This window comes from Platalea leucorodia (assembly GCF_965183815.1).
Source record: "Platalea leucorodia genome assembly, chromosome: W".
NCBI classification, from domain to species: Eukaryota; Metazoa; Chordata; class Aves; order Pelecaniformes; family Threskiornithidae; genus Platalea; species Platalea leucorodia.
Window position 1 is genome coordinate 4,324,058 of NC_138859.1, and position 18,214 is coordinate 4,342,271.

General features: G+C 40.8%; 1 protein-coding gene across 1 annotated transcript in view; it reads right to left on the reverse strand.

Moving 5' to 3' along the window:
- Positions 1-18,214, reverse strand: part of LOC309601575 (transcription factor COE2) — a 144,508-nt gene that overhangs the window by 115,434 nt on the left and 10,860 nt on the right. Inside the window, exon 6 of the mRNA XM_082334663.1 lies at positions 17,747-17,815. Within this exon, the coding sequence (XP_082190789.1) occupies positions 17,747-17,815 (69 nt within the window). The remainder of the gene's footprint in view (positions 1-17,746; positions 17,816-18,214) is intronic.

Consider the following 18,214-nt stretch of genomic DNA (forward strand, 5'->3'; position numbering starts at 1 on the left):
CTTTCATGAGCCACATGGGGAAACAGTTTTCGCCTGATCTGAATGAAGAAGAAAAACAGTGATCCTAATCAACCGTTTACCCTTAGTGGCTTCCCTAAACAAATCTGGGAAAGAGCTTAAAGGCTTGGGAATATCCTCGACCCTGCTTGATGCACTGTAATAACCCTACCTAATTATACTGATATAAAAACTAATTGGAAAGATAGCAAATGTCAGGGTAAGATGCAAATTGTAGGGTGTTAATTGCTGAACAGGTGCTGGAATAGAATTAAATGAGCATCTTGATTAGGAGAGTGGAAAAAACAAATGTGGACCCCGAAATCAAGTTGGCCACGTGAATTATTTAGCAGCCTCCTTGTACCAGCAAAAGGTCATGTTGAGGTGACCTCTGCTTTGTGATGGGTGGGCTGACAAAACAATAGTAAACTCCAGGAGAAAACACGGCTTAGGAGAGAGATGAGACTATACAACATACAAAATTTTCAACGGGATAAGGGAGGAGCTTTTTTAATTGCTGGACTTCTAGGTGGACAATATGCTAGTAGAAAGTTTTCCATGCGGATCGTTGCAGTAATACAGAGCCACTAGTCCTAAAGCGAGGGGAGTCCCTGACTGCAGGAGACCATACAGGTATACCACCTGGTCCTCTTCTGACCTTGAGAGCACGGAAACAAGTTTACTGCCATTTACAGCAAATATTGTGGGATACGAACCTTGGTCCAAACAAAAATGGACTAAAAGCCAGTTTTTGTATTTGCACAGAACTTAACAGGATTTTCATCCACAACCAGTAGTTCTTCAGTGACGCTGTGACGGTAGTAAATTATTTTTCACCCAGGCCCTCAGAAAGCCGTCTCATGTTTCATTTGCCACTGAATGACCAGCAAACAGATTAGATCAAATAACATCAATTAGAACCTGCAGTCTAGAAATAAGAGACCCTATCACTAGCAGTTATTATTTGGGGCATACGAGTAGAATAATTTTCCTGAAGGATTTAATGCAGCTTCAGTTATCCCTAATTTTGAATCTGAGACTACTTTTTCTTGGTGAAAAATCAGAATTTTGCACGAGCATGCTGGGGGTAGAACTAGGTTTTATAAAGAAAACCTTTTCATTTTTAAAGACAGTTTCAGCAAGTGAAAGAACATACCGAAATGTTTTGCCAATTAGGAGAAAAGTTATGAAGAATTCTGGAAACCCACGTTTAAAAGAATTACTGAAAAGATTTAAATGGTTATTCAGTTAGTTCTATGAATTACTTTATCATATATCACATTGGTTCAAACAACTGTGGCATGGGGAGAAAGGAGACCTTTTCCATTAAGTTCACTTAATAAACAAACACATCTCAATGGATGGTAGCAATCTCTATTAGGTGCTAGCTGAAATGATCGCATTAGTTTTAGGAGCGGCTAGAGACTCGGTCTAGAGCAGGACTCCAATCATTAGGCACTGTACAAAGTCATAGTACAAAAACCCCTGCATTGCAGAGCTTCCAATCTAAACAGAAAGGATAGAGAAGGAATGACTGAAACACAAGAAAACAGGTCAGTTGTCCTGGACAGGCTTAACATATCAGGAGCCTAAAAGAGATCTTAAAATTAACATAAGCAAGAGCCCAATTTAAGGCTTTTAATACTGCCAATGAACTGCAAAGGACTCGCAACATAAGAGCTGGATCTTAATTTTTTGCCACATACTAACTACGCTCTCTCTCCTTTTAAGTAGTGCATTCCCAAATGTTCCTGCAACGCAGCACACTGCAGTTGTCTCTAGACTAATTCTCCATTAAATAAGTTTCTACACATTGGGCCCTTTTTGCAGAAGGCAGAATTAAGCGCAGAGTTCACACAGACAAGATGACATTGTTTCCAGTATCATTCTGGCACCAGGTAATGGATGGTGTCAAGGCAGCGGTGAGAATATGACCACCTGTGCTTTTGAAAATTCCTCAAGAGGAAAACTAACTTGCACAAGACGACAGCCTAAGTCAGTGACAAAAAGAGACACTGAGCATAAGAGAGCCAGCTCCCTTTTCCCCACCGAAATGCTAGAAAATTCAATAAAGATATCTGCAACAGTGCCAAGTCATAAGAAAGGCATGTTTCTGCTCTAAGAAATGCAAGAAAGGGACAATGCTCACAGTGCTCTACGGTGGGTCTGCACACAGATGAAGGACGTGCTGCTAACACACTGCAGTCGGAAAGGAACCAATACCACCATTTCAGAGGAAGATAAAACATTTTACACCGATCTTTGGGGGCAAGGGGAGAAGCATGCTTAAGACTGAAAACTTAAGATTTATGACACTAAGACCTGAAGTTCCCTTTGTATCTAGGGGATATGATACACCACGGGTGACAGGAGAATAGAGTGGGTACTGCATTGCAATGCTCAGTCTCCTGGGATAAAGACACCAATTCATTATCTGCACACCATCCTTCTTGGGGCCTCCACTGCTAGAAGAGGTAGCTGCCAATCATGTTCCATTCTGCAGACTTATATTTAGTGCTTGCAGTGTGGGCTAGAAGCAGCTGCAGGGAGAAACAGACTGAGTTAATTTTTCAAGTTCAGATCTATGTCTTAGAGGGGAAGGGCTGCAACTCAAATCAAGTTGTCTCTCCAATGACTTCAGCTTTAACTTTGCTGTTCAGGGCCGCTACAGATATGCAGGGTGTACCTGAGATGATGTATCGGGGGGGGAGGAGAAGACGACAACAGAGAGCCTCAATTCGTGTAGGGTTAAGCTGAGCAAAGTCTTGGTAGTCTGTTAAAATCCTGTAGGTATTGTACATGGGTATGATCACGGCTGTGCTGCAGGCTATTTTATACAGCTGTGTAGAACTAGTATGTTAACAACTATCCTGTACTGCTCTTCGCCACTACTGACGCTGTCCCAGAACAGCTCATGAAACACCTCTAGATTTCTTATACATACAAAAATAATGTACATGAAAGATACAGGGGATTTTTTTTTTTTATTAAACACTCATATTAAAGCTTGCAGAAAAAACTTCACCCACACCTGCAGCTTACAGTAATGTTAATGGGAAGTCTTTCACATGCCAAAGATCTGAAGTACAGGAATATTACTGAGCTCAGAAAAACTCATTCAGAAGCTAGAAAACGCTAGAATTAAGATTAAAGAAATAACTCTACTTTAAATCCTTTTTGACATATATAGTACAATCCTTAATTATAATTCCTCCCCAACGTGGCAGCATGTACCTTGCCCCATCCCCATTTTTACCTGCTCATTCAAGCTGCTTCTTGCCTTTTCCCCAGCCTCCAGCTGAGCCTGACCTATTATCAGGTCCTAATCTTCCCATCAAGACTCCTAGTCCAGTACAGAATTCCTCACCAAACCTTAAAGCCTAGTTCTCTTGACCAGAAGTACCATTTCCCCACATTGCAGGTAAACCATCAAGAGGATGCTCCCAATCTATGCCCAATATATATCCACAAGTGTTACAGGCAAGCCTTAGCTGACGTAAACTCTCTTAGCTGCACGACAATTCACGTTAGGCCAAGGAATCAGAATCCATGCTGCTCTAAAATCAGCTTTGATCTGTGCAAATAGAGAGCATTTATATGTTGTCTGCTTTTCTCTTGCTAAAGCAGTGGTCTCAAGCGGAGCGAAACAGCCATCCAATGTACGAGTGCACAAAAAGACAGAACTTCACGTATCTTCATATATAACACAATGATAAATTTTGCCTGTAAAAAAACCCCGAAGCTACAGAAGAAAATAAAGGGGAACACAGTCACGTTACCCATCACAGAAACGGTTAAGGTCACTACATCTGAAGGGCAACTATATTTCAGGCAAGTTATCAGGCAGGGCTACTATCCGGCTTGTGTTGTTTGGCTAAATATAAAGAAACTGACAGTGATACTTTTTGAAGGCACCGAAGTAAAGCTAGAAAATGAGAGAACCAGATGTCCCTGAAGGAATGCTGGGAAATGCTTGAGATAAAGGGGAAGGAAAAGAAAAAAAAAACAAAAACAAAAACCAGAAAACCAACCCCTTTAACCAAAACGTCCCAGAGGATATTTTTTTGAGGTTCTATGTCAACAAGTGACACTGACACAACACTGTATACTTTTTCTCCCCTCTTTAGCAGAGGAATTTTGACTGACCAGATATTTTGTCAACATCAAGTAGATGATTTATACTGGCATGGATTCAACCTTAAAAGTCATCATTATTTTTCTTCAAGGTACTGAGCACTCATGTTCCTAATGAGAGTAGAGATTTGGAAAAACATCACTATTCAAGTATTCACTCATACTCCAAATTAGTACCTAGCACAATCTGGGTTGAAGACCCAGTGAAATTTCTAGTAGCTCTAAATTCAAGAATCATCTAAAGCTGTCCAGAATAAAAACTTAAGATAGATCTATAAGATAAACAGTATGTATGAAGGAGGCAGACCTCTTCAGCTTTACTGCTCGTCCAAACCAGCACTTTTTGTTTTAGATTCATGTGAATGTGAGAATCCTAAGTTTCACCTTTTCAAAAAAGGAAATTTCAAGAACTGTAGTTTCTTACGGAAAGTTTGCAGATGTGAAACAAACCAGAAGCCCACGTGGGAATCTTAGCCGTTTCATTTTTCTTTTTAGGACTTAGTTTCAACAAGGTATTTATGTACATGCTTCTTGATGTTGATGCTAAATAATATCAAGTGCTAATTGCTTTGCTGAATCGGGACCCATTTGCTGAAATAGCTTTTTATCAATGTTGCATAAGAAAACCTAACCGCATCTCTTCAAAAATAATTAAATCCAATTTGTATTGGCATCAACACTCTCAGCTTCAAGTCTAATTTCTTTATGCCATCAGCTAATTTCATCTGTTCGCTGCGTACTGGCTTTCAACTGCTTTAAACGCCTCTGTAATTACCCTCCCTATGCCACCTCTTTTCAAACACTCAATGATCTCCCTCTAAGGTTTGGCATTTTGAAAAAGAACGCGTGTGTATCTGGCTAATGCAAACGTACCTTGTGCGGTCGTGCTTTTGCAACATAGCTCTTGGGTACAGAGCCATAAGAGCAAGGCAATTATTTCTTTCCTTTCTGATACAAGCCTCCTGCACAGAGCTGCAAAGATCAAGACAAGGACCCAGCGGGAAAATATGGTAGTGGAAAACTTTTCCCCTGGAGCAAAGGAACAGACCTAACTAGAGCAACTGAACACCTACAATAATCAGGCAAAAAAAAAAAAAAACAACCAGCTTGGTGGTGCAGTCAGCAGCAACAATGGAAAGCCCAAGAAGCATGCAGAACTGATGGCACATCCTGTGGAGAAAGTTGACTAGTTCTTTGAGGGAAGCACCGGGAATAAAACGGAAAGACTACCAGAGGAGCAAATTCCTATCAGGCTACAGAGCCTGGATCCTGAAAGGATTTGTGGTAATTGATGATATCATTTTAGTTTGCTTGGGATTCACATTTCCAATGAGAAGTTACTCTACTCTTTTTTTCTTTAGAGGGATGAAAAATCCATGGAGCAGAATTTTCTGCCTTCATGCCAAAAACTGAGCAGAGGCAAACTGAGGACACTACACAGGCTGCAGAGCTGGAGTCACTTTGCTCACTTAATCGCCCCAGGGCACGTGGGTATGAAGTTACGACACTTTGAGCTGCAAAGCTTCTATAACCCAGACTCTTCCAGCTCAATCACCGGGCTACTTCTTCAAAAATAAATTAATTTAAAACAATAAAAAATAAATTAATTTTCATTAATAAATTAACTGTGTGTATTAAACTGACATCACAGCGTCTAAACATGTGAGCAAGAATGTTCTTTTCAGAAAGAGGTCAGCCTGTGTGGACTGACTCTGCTCCGCCTCAACTAGCTGTCAGCATACTCAAAACATCTTCCATTGCTGACAGACACCATCAATATTACTTAAATTGCCATCACGATTAGTACTACAGAATCACCTAGCGCTCCTAGCCAAGATGAAACTCTCCTCCTCCCGTATCCCATATTGCTTGCCAAACAGTCCCCATTTCAAAGGTCTTGCAATTTAACGAGGAACATCAAGGTAGGTTAAGGCAGAAGTGACTTGTCCAAGTTCCTCTGCAGGCCACAGGAAGGGGAAGGCTGGAAATGGACTTCAAACATCCTAATTTCCATCCCTTCCACTAGAGTATACTTTGTTAATACAAAGTGCTGGGTTTATAACAGCTGTATGCCTCTGAGGTAGGACCACAGAAGGCCAGCTCCCCAATCTGATCCGTGAACACTGAATTTATAAAGCTGTAGCCTTCAGCTGTTGCCCCAAATTTACTCTTTCCTCTACATGACCTCTTTTTGAATTGATGCAGGCTTAGGGGAAGAGATGAAATGGAGGAGTTGTATGTGCTGATTTCACTAATCTTCTGACTTCACTGGACTTCCTCTAACTCAGTCTTTTCGTTTCCTCTTGCTTCAGTGGGAAATCTAGGATAGGCATGGGTTAGGACAATTCCTAGAGTTTGCTAAAGGATCTTCAATAAACAGAGCAAAAAAAAAAGGCTTAAAAAACACAGGCCAAAAAGAGGACATTGGACTACTGATTTTCTAAAGTCAGTTAAAATTTCTCATCCTATTCTATTTCTCTTCTCCTTGGAGAAATATTCATCTTACCAAAAACCTTACCTTGGAGTTCTGCTTACTGATTGGTAAGACGCTATGCCCTATATAAAACTCTCTCCAAACTGCCTTAATTTCCCTGAGAACAACTGCTCATGGACAGTGGAACGACTTTCATACATGATTGCAACAGAGCCTAAGCTGATGGGCACATTTGTATGGTCACCAACAGCTTTACTCCTCTTCCCAGCTGCAGGCTACCCTGTGTTGGTACCTTGGGTGCAGTGCAACAGTGGAAGGAGAATCTGTGTAAACTACTGCACTGCTATTTCCTACAGCCCACAGAAAGCTTCCCGCTGGAACAAATAAGAAAAACAGGGTGTCTGTCAGGCTGATGCTGGACTGACAGTCTTAGATGGTGTTTCTACCCCACACATCTGAACGGTACTAAGAAAAAACACAACACTGTTGGACAACACTTGGTTCAAAAACAGTACACTGGTTAAATGTGGGACAAAGCTCAGTTTTAAATACTCAAGGAATAAAAGTGCATGTGTACTTGGAGAATTATCAAGTTGCCTTAGACTCCCAATTTAATATAATAATATATCTTGATCTTCTGAGAGCAAGGGTAAGGGCTGCAAAAAAAAAAAAACCTGGTAGAAAAATGTAAAGTTTTCTTTCCTAAATTGCAAGTCTTTTCTGGAAAAGTAGACTGTTTTACAGTCCTTGTTTTCTGGTTTGTTGGTCGTGCCCCCCCCCCCCCCATACATTTTAACTGCAGATTAAAAATCTGATTTTCATTTTTTTAATTATCCCAATGAAAATGTTTTTACTACATGTAGTGCCATCTGGAAATGGAACCTTTTGAAAATAGCTCATAGTTGGACCTCAGAAAAAATTTGGAGGCACTCAAAATTGTTAGTTGCTTTTAAGTTTTTTTCTGCTGAAATATATATAACCACTTCCAGAATACTTGAGTACAACCTTGCTCCTGCTTCCACTGAAATTAAAGGAAGTTTTGATGTGGATTTGCACAAGACAAATCCCCAAACCCGTAACATACCATACAAATAGGAGGCCTGGTGGTTGTTCGCTGCTGGAATAAATAAAAAAATCCCTTCAGCATGAGAAATGCCATCATCTGGTGAAATCAGCTTTATGCCATCTCCTGTCAGGTGTGACAGCGCTTGGGAGTTCATGAGAGGGGCAAGTGATTAAAAGCCACCACAGGGCAATCGGTTGCCACTTCATTTTATTTTATTTTCTTGAAATAGCCTTTGTAGGAAAGATACAAACCGACGTAGGAAAGAGCAACTCGTTTTGCCTAATGGGCTCACAGTCACCGAGACTCAAATAAGCTGACTGCTTAAAAACAACTCGGGAGCCACAGTAAAAGATAGAAAATTATTGCTTCCTGTCATGACCAAATATTAAACACAGCACACACCTAATGGCTCTATCACTCCCCAGGGAAGAAGCTTTATGAACAATAAAATCCCAGCAGACTTGCACTGTTTGGACTTAGAGGCCTCATTATAGGCTCACTGATCCAATACAATTTACAAGCTCAATGGACTCCACTTGAAGGAAAAGCCACCAAACATGGAGTTATAAATGGAATGCCCATGGAGAAATAAGCATTTATTTGTGAAGGAAATTAGCAGAGAAGAGGAGATGGAGAGGAAAGGAAAAAAAAGGAAGGGGAAAAAAAAAAAGATAGGTTGGATGACAGCAGCGCATGAGTGATCCAAATCAGAGAGAAAGATGGGAATATGAATTACGCTTGCAGAAAGGAAATGCTGTTCCAGGACACGCTTACATGATCCAGCCTGGGACACGTAAGACTTGGATACCACTCCTCACTGTGTCACAAGCCATGTCTCCTATGTGATCCTGAGCGAGTCATGTAAGCTCTTAATATCTTTAAAATTATGAGCCCATCTTCATCTGACTTAAGCAAGTTTCAGATATACATTATATACTTCCGATCTCAACCTTGTCTTCCTTTTACAAGGACTTTGGGTGATGTTCTGAGTGGGACAAATTATTTCATACCCTATCTGAAAGCAGGAAACGCTACACGTGAATTGGGAGGCCTTCTTCAGATGTGAAGCACTCGTTTCAGAGAGGCTGAAATCCTGGGATGTTTACGGGGTAGAAAATATATGAGATCCCACCAGAAACACATGGTGAAAGAAACACACAAGGAAGGGACGGACAGAAATAAAAGGTTCAAAAGGAAAGCAAGAGGCCATAACAGAAAAGGTTAGGGCAGATGAAGTGACAAGTCCATAAAACCAGGTCTAGACAGAGGCCGAGAGGAGTGCAAAAGTGGTAAGGAAGAGTATTTTAGGTCATAAATACACAGGGGATGCTTTCATTAGGATGCAAATACTCTGAAATATTGGCATTTTCAATGATGAGTGCAGATAGATCCAGGAAAATGCAGACCCATTTTCAAAAAGTTGAGTTGTGGAGATCCCATGTCACACACTATTGCTCTACATGCCTGCAATTTCTTTTGTGCTGTTTGCATAGTGAATTTATCCTCAGCTTCTATTCCCAGAGGTGCTTTAGTTCATGGGAAACTTTTATTCCATTCCCCTGTCCACTACTACCAAACTCATTGATTCTAATGGCTCCTTACACTGCTATCTCATCTGTCCTTCTGAGACCCCTTGTTATCAGCTGGCTGTGCAGCCATTTAACCTCCTCACTTGCCGTTTACGAGAACATAACACAAACTGGATCAAATTCTCCTTATTGCAGGGACAAAGCTTCAATTTAAAAGGGGACACGGATTTTTCCACACTATGCTTGAACTTTGCTCAAAACTTTGCATTGCTCAGTCAGGATTCAGCCAGCCAGCACCATCAATGTTTTTTATCTCAGCTAAAGCACAACTAATCTAACAAGATCGGAATTCATCCATGCTTGCTGTCCAAACTGCACTAAAGCATCATGGAAGCTTATCTGATTTATGCAGAATTGCTAAAATCCTTTGGGTCTTGTCTTCATTGGACTTAGTTTCTTAAGGCTTCCAGGCAGTAGTAGCAATACTCCGATTTTATTTCTTTAGATTATATAATATGTCCTTGCTCAGACTTAACCATGCTCCCCTTGCAGTTCTGAAATGAGAACATGTGCTACCTATTCCAGGTACAGGCTTAGTGGAACTAAAGTAATCAATACTGGTTAACACTCCCACCCATTACATTTTCCCCCTCTAACATATCCAAAAAGGCAAGCGCTCCATTCAGAGGGCTCAGGTGAGGTGCTCAGGACAAAATGGCTGCAGTTGCACAGTGACAGCACGTGGCTAGGAGCACACATGTACAAAAAGCTAGTGGAAATGAGGTTCCAGTTCTGTTAGCTTCCTAATAAATCTGTGCTTGAAATCAGCAGCGATTTACACTCATTTATTTTTTTTTGCTTAGTTTCAGAAGCAGTAACACCTTCAGCCCAGGCAACAGCAACTAACAGTCTGGGGGGAGAATAACTTTTTAAAATCACTCCAAAACAATCTCCACCTTAATGGCAACAGTTTTCCACATCACCATAGTATTTCCACACATCAATTTTCAGCATATGTATCTTTGTGTTATCAGTGAAAGCTAGAAAAGCACACACTTCTCCTTGGTTTACTGTTAAACAGAGACTATATGAATGGCTAGAGAAATACAGGGAGTCTGCAATGGAGAGAAAGGAGCAGAACCCAGGACTTCAACAATTCAAACTAGCTCCTTAACCACAAGTCCATTCTTCATTTTTCTAGCACACTCAAAAAGATCTTTAAGCTTCGTTTGACTCAGTAGCTTGCTGGAAAATCTGGTGTCTGTCAACATTAAAAAAAAAAAAAAAATTAAGTGACACAAATTAGTCTCTAGTTTACTCCATTTACAAGCTTTAAGTGATTGTACGAATCAAAGATTTCAAGATGCTTTGGACAGCAAACTAGTAAAGAAATTTTCTTTTTACCTAAAAGAGGGGGCAAAAAAAGAAACAAACAAACAAATTACACATGAAGAGAACCACTTGTCAAATGGCTAGGATAGTGCACTTTAAGTTACTGACTCCCCACAAACATCCAGTCTACTAAAAAATTCATAAAGAGACAGATGGCACAACAGCAGCTCTTTGCAGGAGAGCAGGGTTTAGCAGTGAACAAAGGACTTTGACTCCCTAGGACAAGAGAAGAGATCATTGTGGGTTTTGGAGGCTTGGAAGGGGGGATTGGAGCATGAGGGGAGCAGAGGAGGGCTGCGTCTATCTGTGGCTCCTAGTTTCACCCCACAGACGCAATAGATTTGAGATATTTATTCTACCTTGGCAGGCTTACAAGGAGCATGGAGAATAGAGTAGAAGAAGAACAATCCAACTCTGCCATGTAGATGAAATCCTCCTTGCAGTAGAAATATGAAAAATAAAACCAAAAACTCTTCAAGGATCTGAAACCTCTTTCCACAGCTAGGTAATTGCTAACACTTTGTGTTAAGGGAGAAACTGAGGCATGGAGTTATGTGACTTGTTTAAAGTGACAGGGTAACTCAGTGTCAGTAGGAATTTGATCCAGGCCTCTGCATTCATTCTGTTCTGCCTCTAAGCATTAGGAAATATCCTTGTGTTACCCAATGGTTTTGGGGATCACCCTGAAAGGGAGATGGGAGGGATAAAGTCATTTTTAGATGGCTGAGATTAAAAGAAGGGAGAAAAAACAAAACAAAACAAAAAACCACAGGATACCCAGAAGTCTGCACTTATTTCAAGCCAGATGCTTCAAAATGAAAGATAATCTATATGCCCTTTTGCCTTTTTTAGGGAGAGGGAATTGGGGGGGGGGGGGGGGGGGGGGGCGACACACAAGAAGACATAAAGCCCAGTCCTATTAATGTGGACATCTCACACAGAGCACTTTAAGACACAGCATGGACACTATAGGGGCATAGTCAGAATGTTTAAGCTTGGCAACAGCTCTTTCCTAAAGCAAGTTTTAGTGCTTGCAAAATGTGCCAGCCAGCCAGCCTGGGAGAGTTCAGTCCTGTTTATCTATACAGCAGGTAGGGCATGAGTATCAGCAGGGAAGAAAATCTCTATCCGTGCCGCCCCATTTCCACATTGAAGGGATGGACCCCTATGGCACAAGAATGTAATCCAGTCTCTTCTGCTTCTTTATAGAGATGCTAACAAGTGTGCCAGCTGTGTCCATGCTTTGGGGTTTTTCTCTAAAAATAATAATAATAAAAGCCTAAATGTTTTCAGCTAACCAATACCGTAGTTCACCATCTACTGAAACCACTGTGCCAAGTGCTCAGCTGGTGCAAGTCAATGTAGCACTGCTGACCCAGCTGCAGATCTGGCCCCATGCCTCCACCCACTGGTTAGTGCATGTCTCGACCCAAGGTAATACTCCACACAACCCAGCAGTTCACTCAAATCCCATTCATCACTACAGCCGCTGCCCCAGTAACAATCGCAATAAATAAAAGGTGGTAACAAAACACATTAGATTCTTTACAGGACAATTAGGAAGAGTTTAGGTTAACAGTAGGAGGACTTGAACCCAGGATCTCAGATTCTCAAAGCATCTGAGCTAAATGACCTCATTCCATCAGCTCAAAGACAGCCGAGGACTCAAGAGCCTCCACACAGTAAAACCATAAGGACAGCCAGCTACACACAACGCAGAGCTTATGCTCACATTTTGCAGTGGCGTTCCAAGAAATTTCCCCTGTAGTAATGAAAAAGTCTGTCCCATCCCAGTTGCATCACATTCTTTAATTGAATTAAGATGTTTCATTTGAATTACACAGAAATTTCTTTTGACTATTTATCTCTTATTAGAAGAAGAAAAAAAAAATAATAAGCAAATAAACTGTTCAACCAAAAAAGTCACCCGGTTCTCTGCAGTACCCTGAAGACTTCAATTAGATCACAGCTTTAGTAAACTAGGTAAAGCACTAAGAGTAACACATGCACAAAATAACCTGCTCTAAAGAGCTTAAATCTTCAAGAAACACAAATTAAAAATATCATTCACACTTGATGAATGAGGAATTTATATCCACAACTATACAACTCACCTAAAATGAGAGAGAAAATCTGCAGTAAAATGAGGAATTAAATTCATCTGCGGTATCCACGACCTCTTAACCATAAGACCAAGTTTCTTTTTATTTGCGTAACTGGGGTGGGAAAGGTAGCAAACTAAGTAATTATAATATAGCTTTCACTTCATTAAAATACAGCTTTCATTTGGGAAGTATCATCTTCAAAAGAGTAAAGCTTCCACCCTTCTTCCTGAAAGCCACCCCAACCCATCCACTTCATATCCCTGCCTTCAACGAAGAAGGAAACGTTAGTATGCAAAGTTCACCCTCTGATTTCCAGGAACTACAAGGAACATTAAGAACCACCACTTCAGCCATGAGAAAAAGAAACAAAAACATTTACATGTACATTTCTGAAGCCTCATAAACCTACCAATTCCACAGGTACTAACTTCAAAACCTAAGCAGAAAGACAGGATAAATAGAAATGAAGACCACTGGGAATCCACCAGTGCTGTGATCCACCACAGGAACACACTAGAACCAATTTAGCTCTGATGAATTTTGATCCTGTAGGCAAAGTTAAAGCTTGCTCTAACATTTTGAGAAGTGACCATGGCCTGTGTTGTCTAAAAAACTTGGAGTGCATATTTTGCAAATGCTTCTGGACTAAACATTTACCATGTAATCTCCCATATGTTCAGGTGGTCCTTTCAGTCCTGGGCTCCAGTGGAGTTATGTCTGTTTCTGCTTTTTGACGCCTGGAATAGCAGCATTGCAGGATTTGAGCTGTATCATTGCTGTTAAAACAGAGGCAGCATTCTGAAGTCAGATTCTGATCCAAGTTACACTGGAATTCTGACTCAGAACGTTGCAGGAACCTAAATATTCTAATGTATCCTACAGATCTTTATCAGTGGGAGAGGGCACACAGTAAATTTCAGTGAAGCAGCTCCCTTTCGTATAAAAAAGTGCTGGTTTCCAAGAGTGAACGGAAAAATATCTGCAAGGTCCTTAGGATCTAAATCTAGTCCCCAGAGCAAAGGTCACAGCAGAAATGTTTTATTCAGCGTAAGAACTTTTGGAATTCATTCAAGGAGAAGAAAAAAAAAAAACCAACAACAACAACATGGCTGGCATTTTTTTCCCACTGAACTATTTCTTCCTTTTTAAACAGGGATACAAGTTTCCATGATTTGGCAAACACCAGTGAATTGTGCCTCCCTACAGCAATAAACAGGTAAACCAACACAACAGTCTAAGCATCAGTCTCTGGAAGTGTAAAGAGCAAGGAAGCGTGGAGAGAAACAAATAAAGGGGAAAACACTGTACTGCTAATGGAGTTATGTTCTTTTGCAGCAACTTATAACATAGTCCCTAAACTCAGCTAAATTTGGTGTACACTTAGTTCAGTGCAACACTGGATGGCAGGTTATGACCTCAACAGATTTGAATGCTTCATTAGTCTCGTGAGGTTTGTAGGATGCATCTATAGCGTGGTCAGAAGTGTGCAATCATAGCACAGACAGGCACACCAGATGCAGCCACTTAGCTGGCTCAGGCAAAAAAGAAAAACAATAGAGTTGCAGTAGCACAGACATCGGTGTATATCTCTACCCAGTAGAAATGCCTCTCCTTGCTTCTTCACCACCCTCAGAGGTACCCAAAGTAGCTATTTTAACTTGTGCCCACTCATGACAGGAGTATACCTCTGAGTACCATACAGAGCTTGCTTCATCTGGGACTCTGAACCCCTCTACCTTGCAGCTCCTTTGCTGTTGAGGGAACCTGCTTGCCACTCACGGGCTGCTTGTACAGTAAGGCAGCTTAGAGATTAGTAATGTGGTGCCCTCCCAAATCCTTTATATTTGAGTAGGCCACTGCCTTTGCGGGAGTTGCAAATCAAACACAGAACTTGCTAGACCTAAGCTACACACAGCTCAACCTAAAACTGGTTCCATCTCTGCTCTCACACCTTGCGATAGTCACCTACTACAGCTTTGAAGATGCTGGTCTTTTCTATCCTGTACAATCAAACCACGTTTTCACCATGTAGGTCCCCACTCACAGCTGGAATTGCAATGCAGATGGCGACTCCCGAGTGCCAGCCCCAATTTTCTCACACACTCTTGCAGCAGGAGCAATGCATATGAATTAACCTAGGCTCAAAGGGAGAACCTAGCACCTTCAGACAAAGTTCTTCTCTGGCCTCCCTTTTCCTTCTATTCTAAATGGAAAGCTCTAGTCCTGTTTCACTTTGCACGCACTGTTTAGACATGACTCTGCGTAACACAAACGTATTTTTGTAATCCCTTCTCTCTCAGTTTTACTTTTTTTTCCCCCTACTTCTCTAGAGACATGCTAGAATGTAACAGCTGCATTGTTACATGCAAATTTTTACATTTACTTTTCATTTCAAACAATGACAAAACAGCTTCATTCCAATTATTTTCTATTTTTAAAGAAACCCTGTAGTTCATTTTAAACTAAGAAAAAACCCACCATGAAGCCAACACTGAACTGAATATCTTACCATATTTATTAGCCTGCATGATTGCAGACGGTTGCAAGCTGCATTTCAGAAATTACATTCCACTTGCTACCAAGTTCTTAAGCATAGATGTTTTCTTCTAAAGAAGCCGTATAAAGACCCCCTAAATAAATAAGAACACCGCCGCCCAGGTTCTCAAGCTAGTTCAGAACACACATGACTCTCCAGGAGAGTTTTCTCCTTGTTTGAAAGACAGGGAGATTAGCCCCATTGAATGTAGCTTGGGAGAGCAGACTGTTTAGTTAAACTCCTAAGCAGTTGTACTTACTGCTGTGGAAATGTCTGAGGATGACAGACTAGACGATGAATTCCTCTGTGCACAGATACATACAGCATAACTCTGTTATTATATTTGCATTACATGTGTTGATTAAGATGTACTACACAAGATTATCCCTCCCTCCTCAAACCTTGTTTAACTGGGTAAAATGGTGGAATAGAAATAACTGTACAGAAGAGGGAGTCATCTGCTAGATGCTGCGCTACTGATTGGCGGTAGAACAAGAAAAAAGATCTAGCTTCAAGTTTAGCTTCTATTCACCACACTGCTCACTAAACCATGCCACCTCCAGACAGCAGTGCAGATTTGTAATTGTTTCTTTCCTCTGTGGCCTAAACCTGATTTAGTGACTGCCTTTAAAACCAAGTGAAAACAGCTTTATCGGGCTGTACCCCTTATTTCTCTCACGTACCTTATTATTATCCCTACCGAACTCCAGATTTCACTTGCAATTTTGAGACACGCACACGCAGAGATGAAAGGGAAGAACTGACACTCAACAAAAAACTGCCAGACTGAACCTAGAGGATGCTTCCACGCGAACAGAATGCCTATAGGCAGAAAGCCTATTGCTGTTAGCAGGGGAGTTATGAATAGAAGTTCTAGGCTTAGAGCAAGTTAGGAAAGCTTAGGACTCATCGACCACACACATGACTTGTGACGCACATTTTACACAAAGTTGTTAAAAAGAATAGTCCTTTTCTTTCTAATAGTTTCACCTCCATTGCATTTTACATCAACAGATCTGAAATCCCCACAGAAAGCATCAGAATCTTCATTTTGCATGAAAATGGACAGCTTGCTCAAGATGGCAAATACAGTTAGTGGTAAGAACTACCCCCTTCACGGTCTTAACTCATAGCCTTACATCATGCTGCCTCTCCAGCAGTCAGACAAGTTTCAGAAAATTCAGATTTCAGACTGGAAAGTCCCCAAATGCAGATTCATACCAAACATCAACACAGCAAAAAATAAGCTAGAAATTTCATAGAAAAGGTCAAGATGGCATATCTAGGACTTCTGCTTCTAGTCAGGAAACTGTCCCTCACACCCACACAAACAGCCCAGTTTGCTGGAATTTCCAACTTTGCTCCCAACCACAACTTGTCAGTACAAAGTTAAAAGGAAAAATCATGGGGTAAAGGGAGTGGAAGAACCCCATCACATCATCAAAGTTCCAAAATTATTTACATTGACTCTGTGATGAAAAAAAGGAAGGAAATAATTGTAGATTGTTATTCAAACCAGCTTGACCATTCTGAATGCCAAAACAAAATTCACAAGAAATACAATGTCAAATAACGCTTATTAGAATGTAGATGGAATGTGCCAGACACATACAGACATAAAAACTGAACCCACAATCAATCCACTTCGGCATCAGCTCTCCACCAGCCCCTTGTACCAGCTGCTTCAGGGAAAGAAACTCTTTTAAAGAGTTACAGTAGAGCAATCTGGGGGGCAAAGGTTTCTTCCTGACTTTTCCTTATTTGCTGTTCTCCTTCTGGAGATCTTGGTTGCGTACTTCTTTTTGAGACAGCTCTGTCTTCTTATTTTTCCTTTTTGAATCTTGCTGAACTCCAGACCTCAAACAACACTTTGAGTCAGTGAGTTCCACAGGCTAGTTTTCTAAGCCTCCAAAAATACTCACAATTTTAAACGTGCCACTTCATGATTTAACAAACTGCTGCTCTCCCCATTTATGTTATTTACCCAGAAACTGGCAAGCAGAACCTAGACCTGGATCTGGAACTGACTCATATATGAAGCTGCTGCCCTACATAAAATTGCTCACAATCCCCAAACCATCAGTTTTAATCCTGCCTAATCCTGCCAATTTTAATCCAACACCTAATATGTTGCACTTCAGCCTTTACCTCTTCCTTCCCCCCCACATTTCTACAAAAATATTGTTATTTTGTTCAAGAATATTATTGAAGCTGCCAGGTTGCTCAAAGCTTTATCCGTCCCAGTAATCCAGCTGGATCACATCCCTGGTGAACAGAAAATATTCCAGATACATACATGGAATATTTGCTCACAATGAAAATGATACACAGAGAACTTAATTTAAAAAATAAACATCAACAATTTTGTCAAGGTAAGCCCAGATGGACTAAAGCTAACCAACTCTTAGGCTGGCATTTTTCTAAACAATCACAAAGCACAGACATCATCGAATGCAGACACTGACAGATAACCATCAAGAAACATCCTCAGCCACCTCAAAGCACACACAATTTAGCGTTGCTTTTGTGAGAAAATGAGGATTTGTTTCCTACCTGTCAATGATCACGGGGTCAGACGGAGTCTCATTTCTGTTGCCGCAACTTTTCTTCTCACAGCACCGACTAGAGAAAGAAAACCAAAATTAAAGAATTACTGGGACAGTTGATAGCAAAGCAACCAGCTAAAAACCTTGTCTGCAAACCTTCAGGACTCAATATATGCCTGGAAGAGTGACTGAGAAAATTCTGGCTACGGTTTCCAGAAGGGAGAAGAACTAAGGGAATTGGGTGCCCAAATCCTGGTTAATTCCAGCTGGAGTTTGGCACTTGGCTCCCCATAGTCTTTTTTTTTAAATTCCCAGCCAAAAATGAACAGCAATATGGTCACACTTTAGACTAAGGCACTATTTGTAAGGGCTTAAGAAGTGATGAACATATGTCATAACGACATTACAGGCATGAGTATCATGTGTTATGTATGGTTAAAAGTCCATCAAAAGAAGGTGTTAGAACTGACTATAA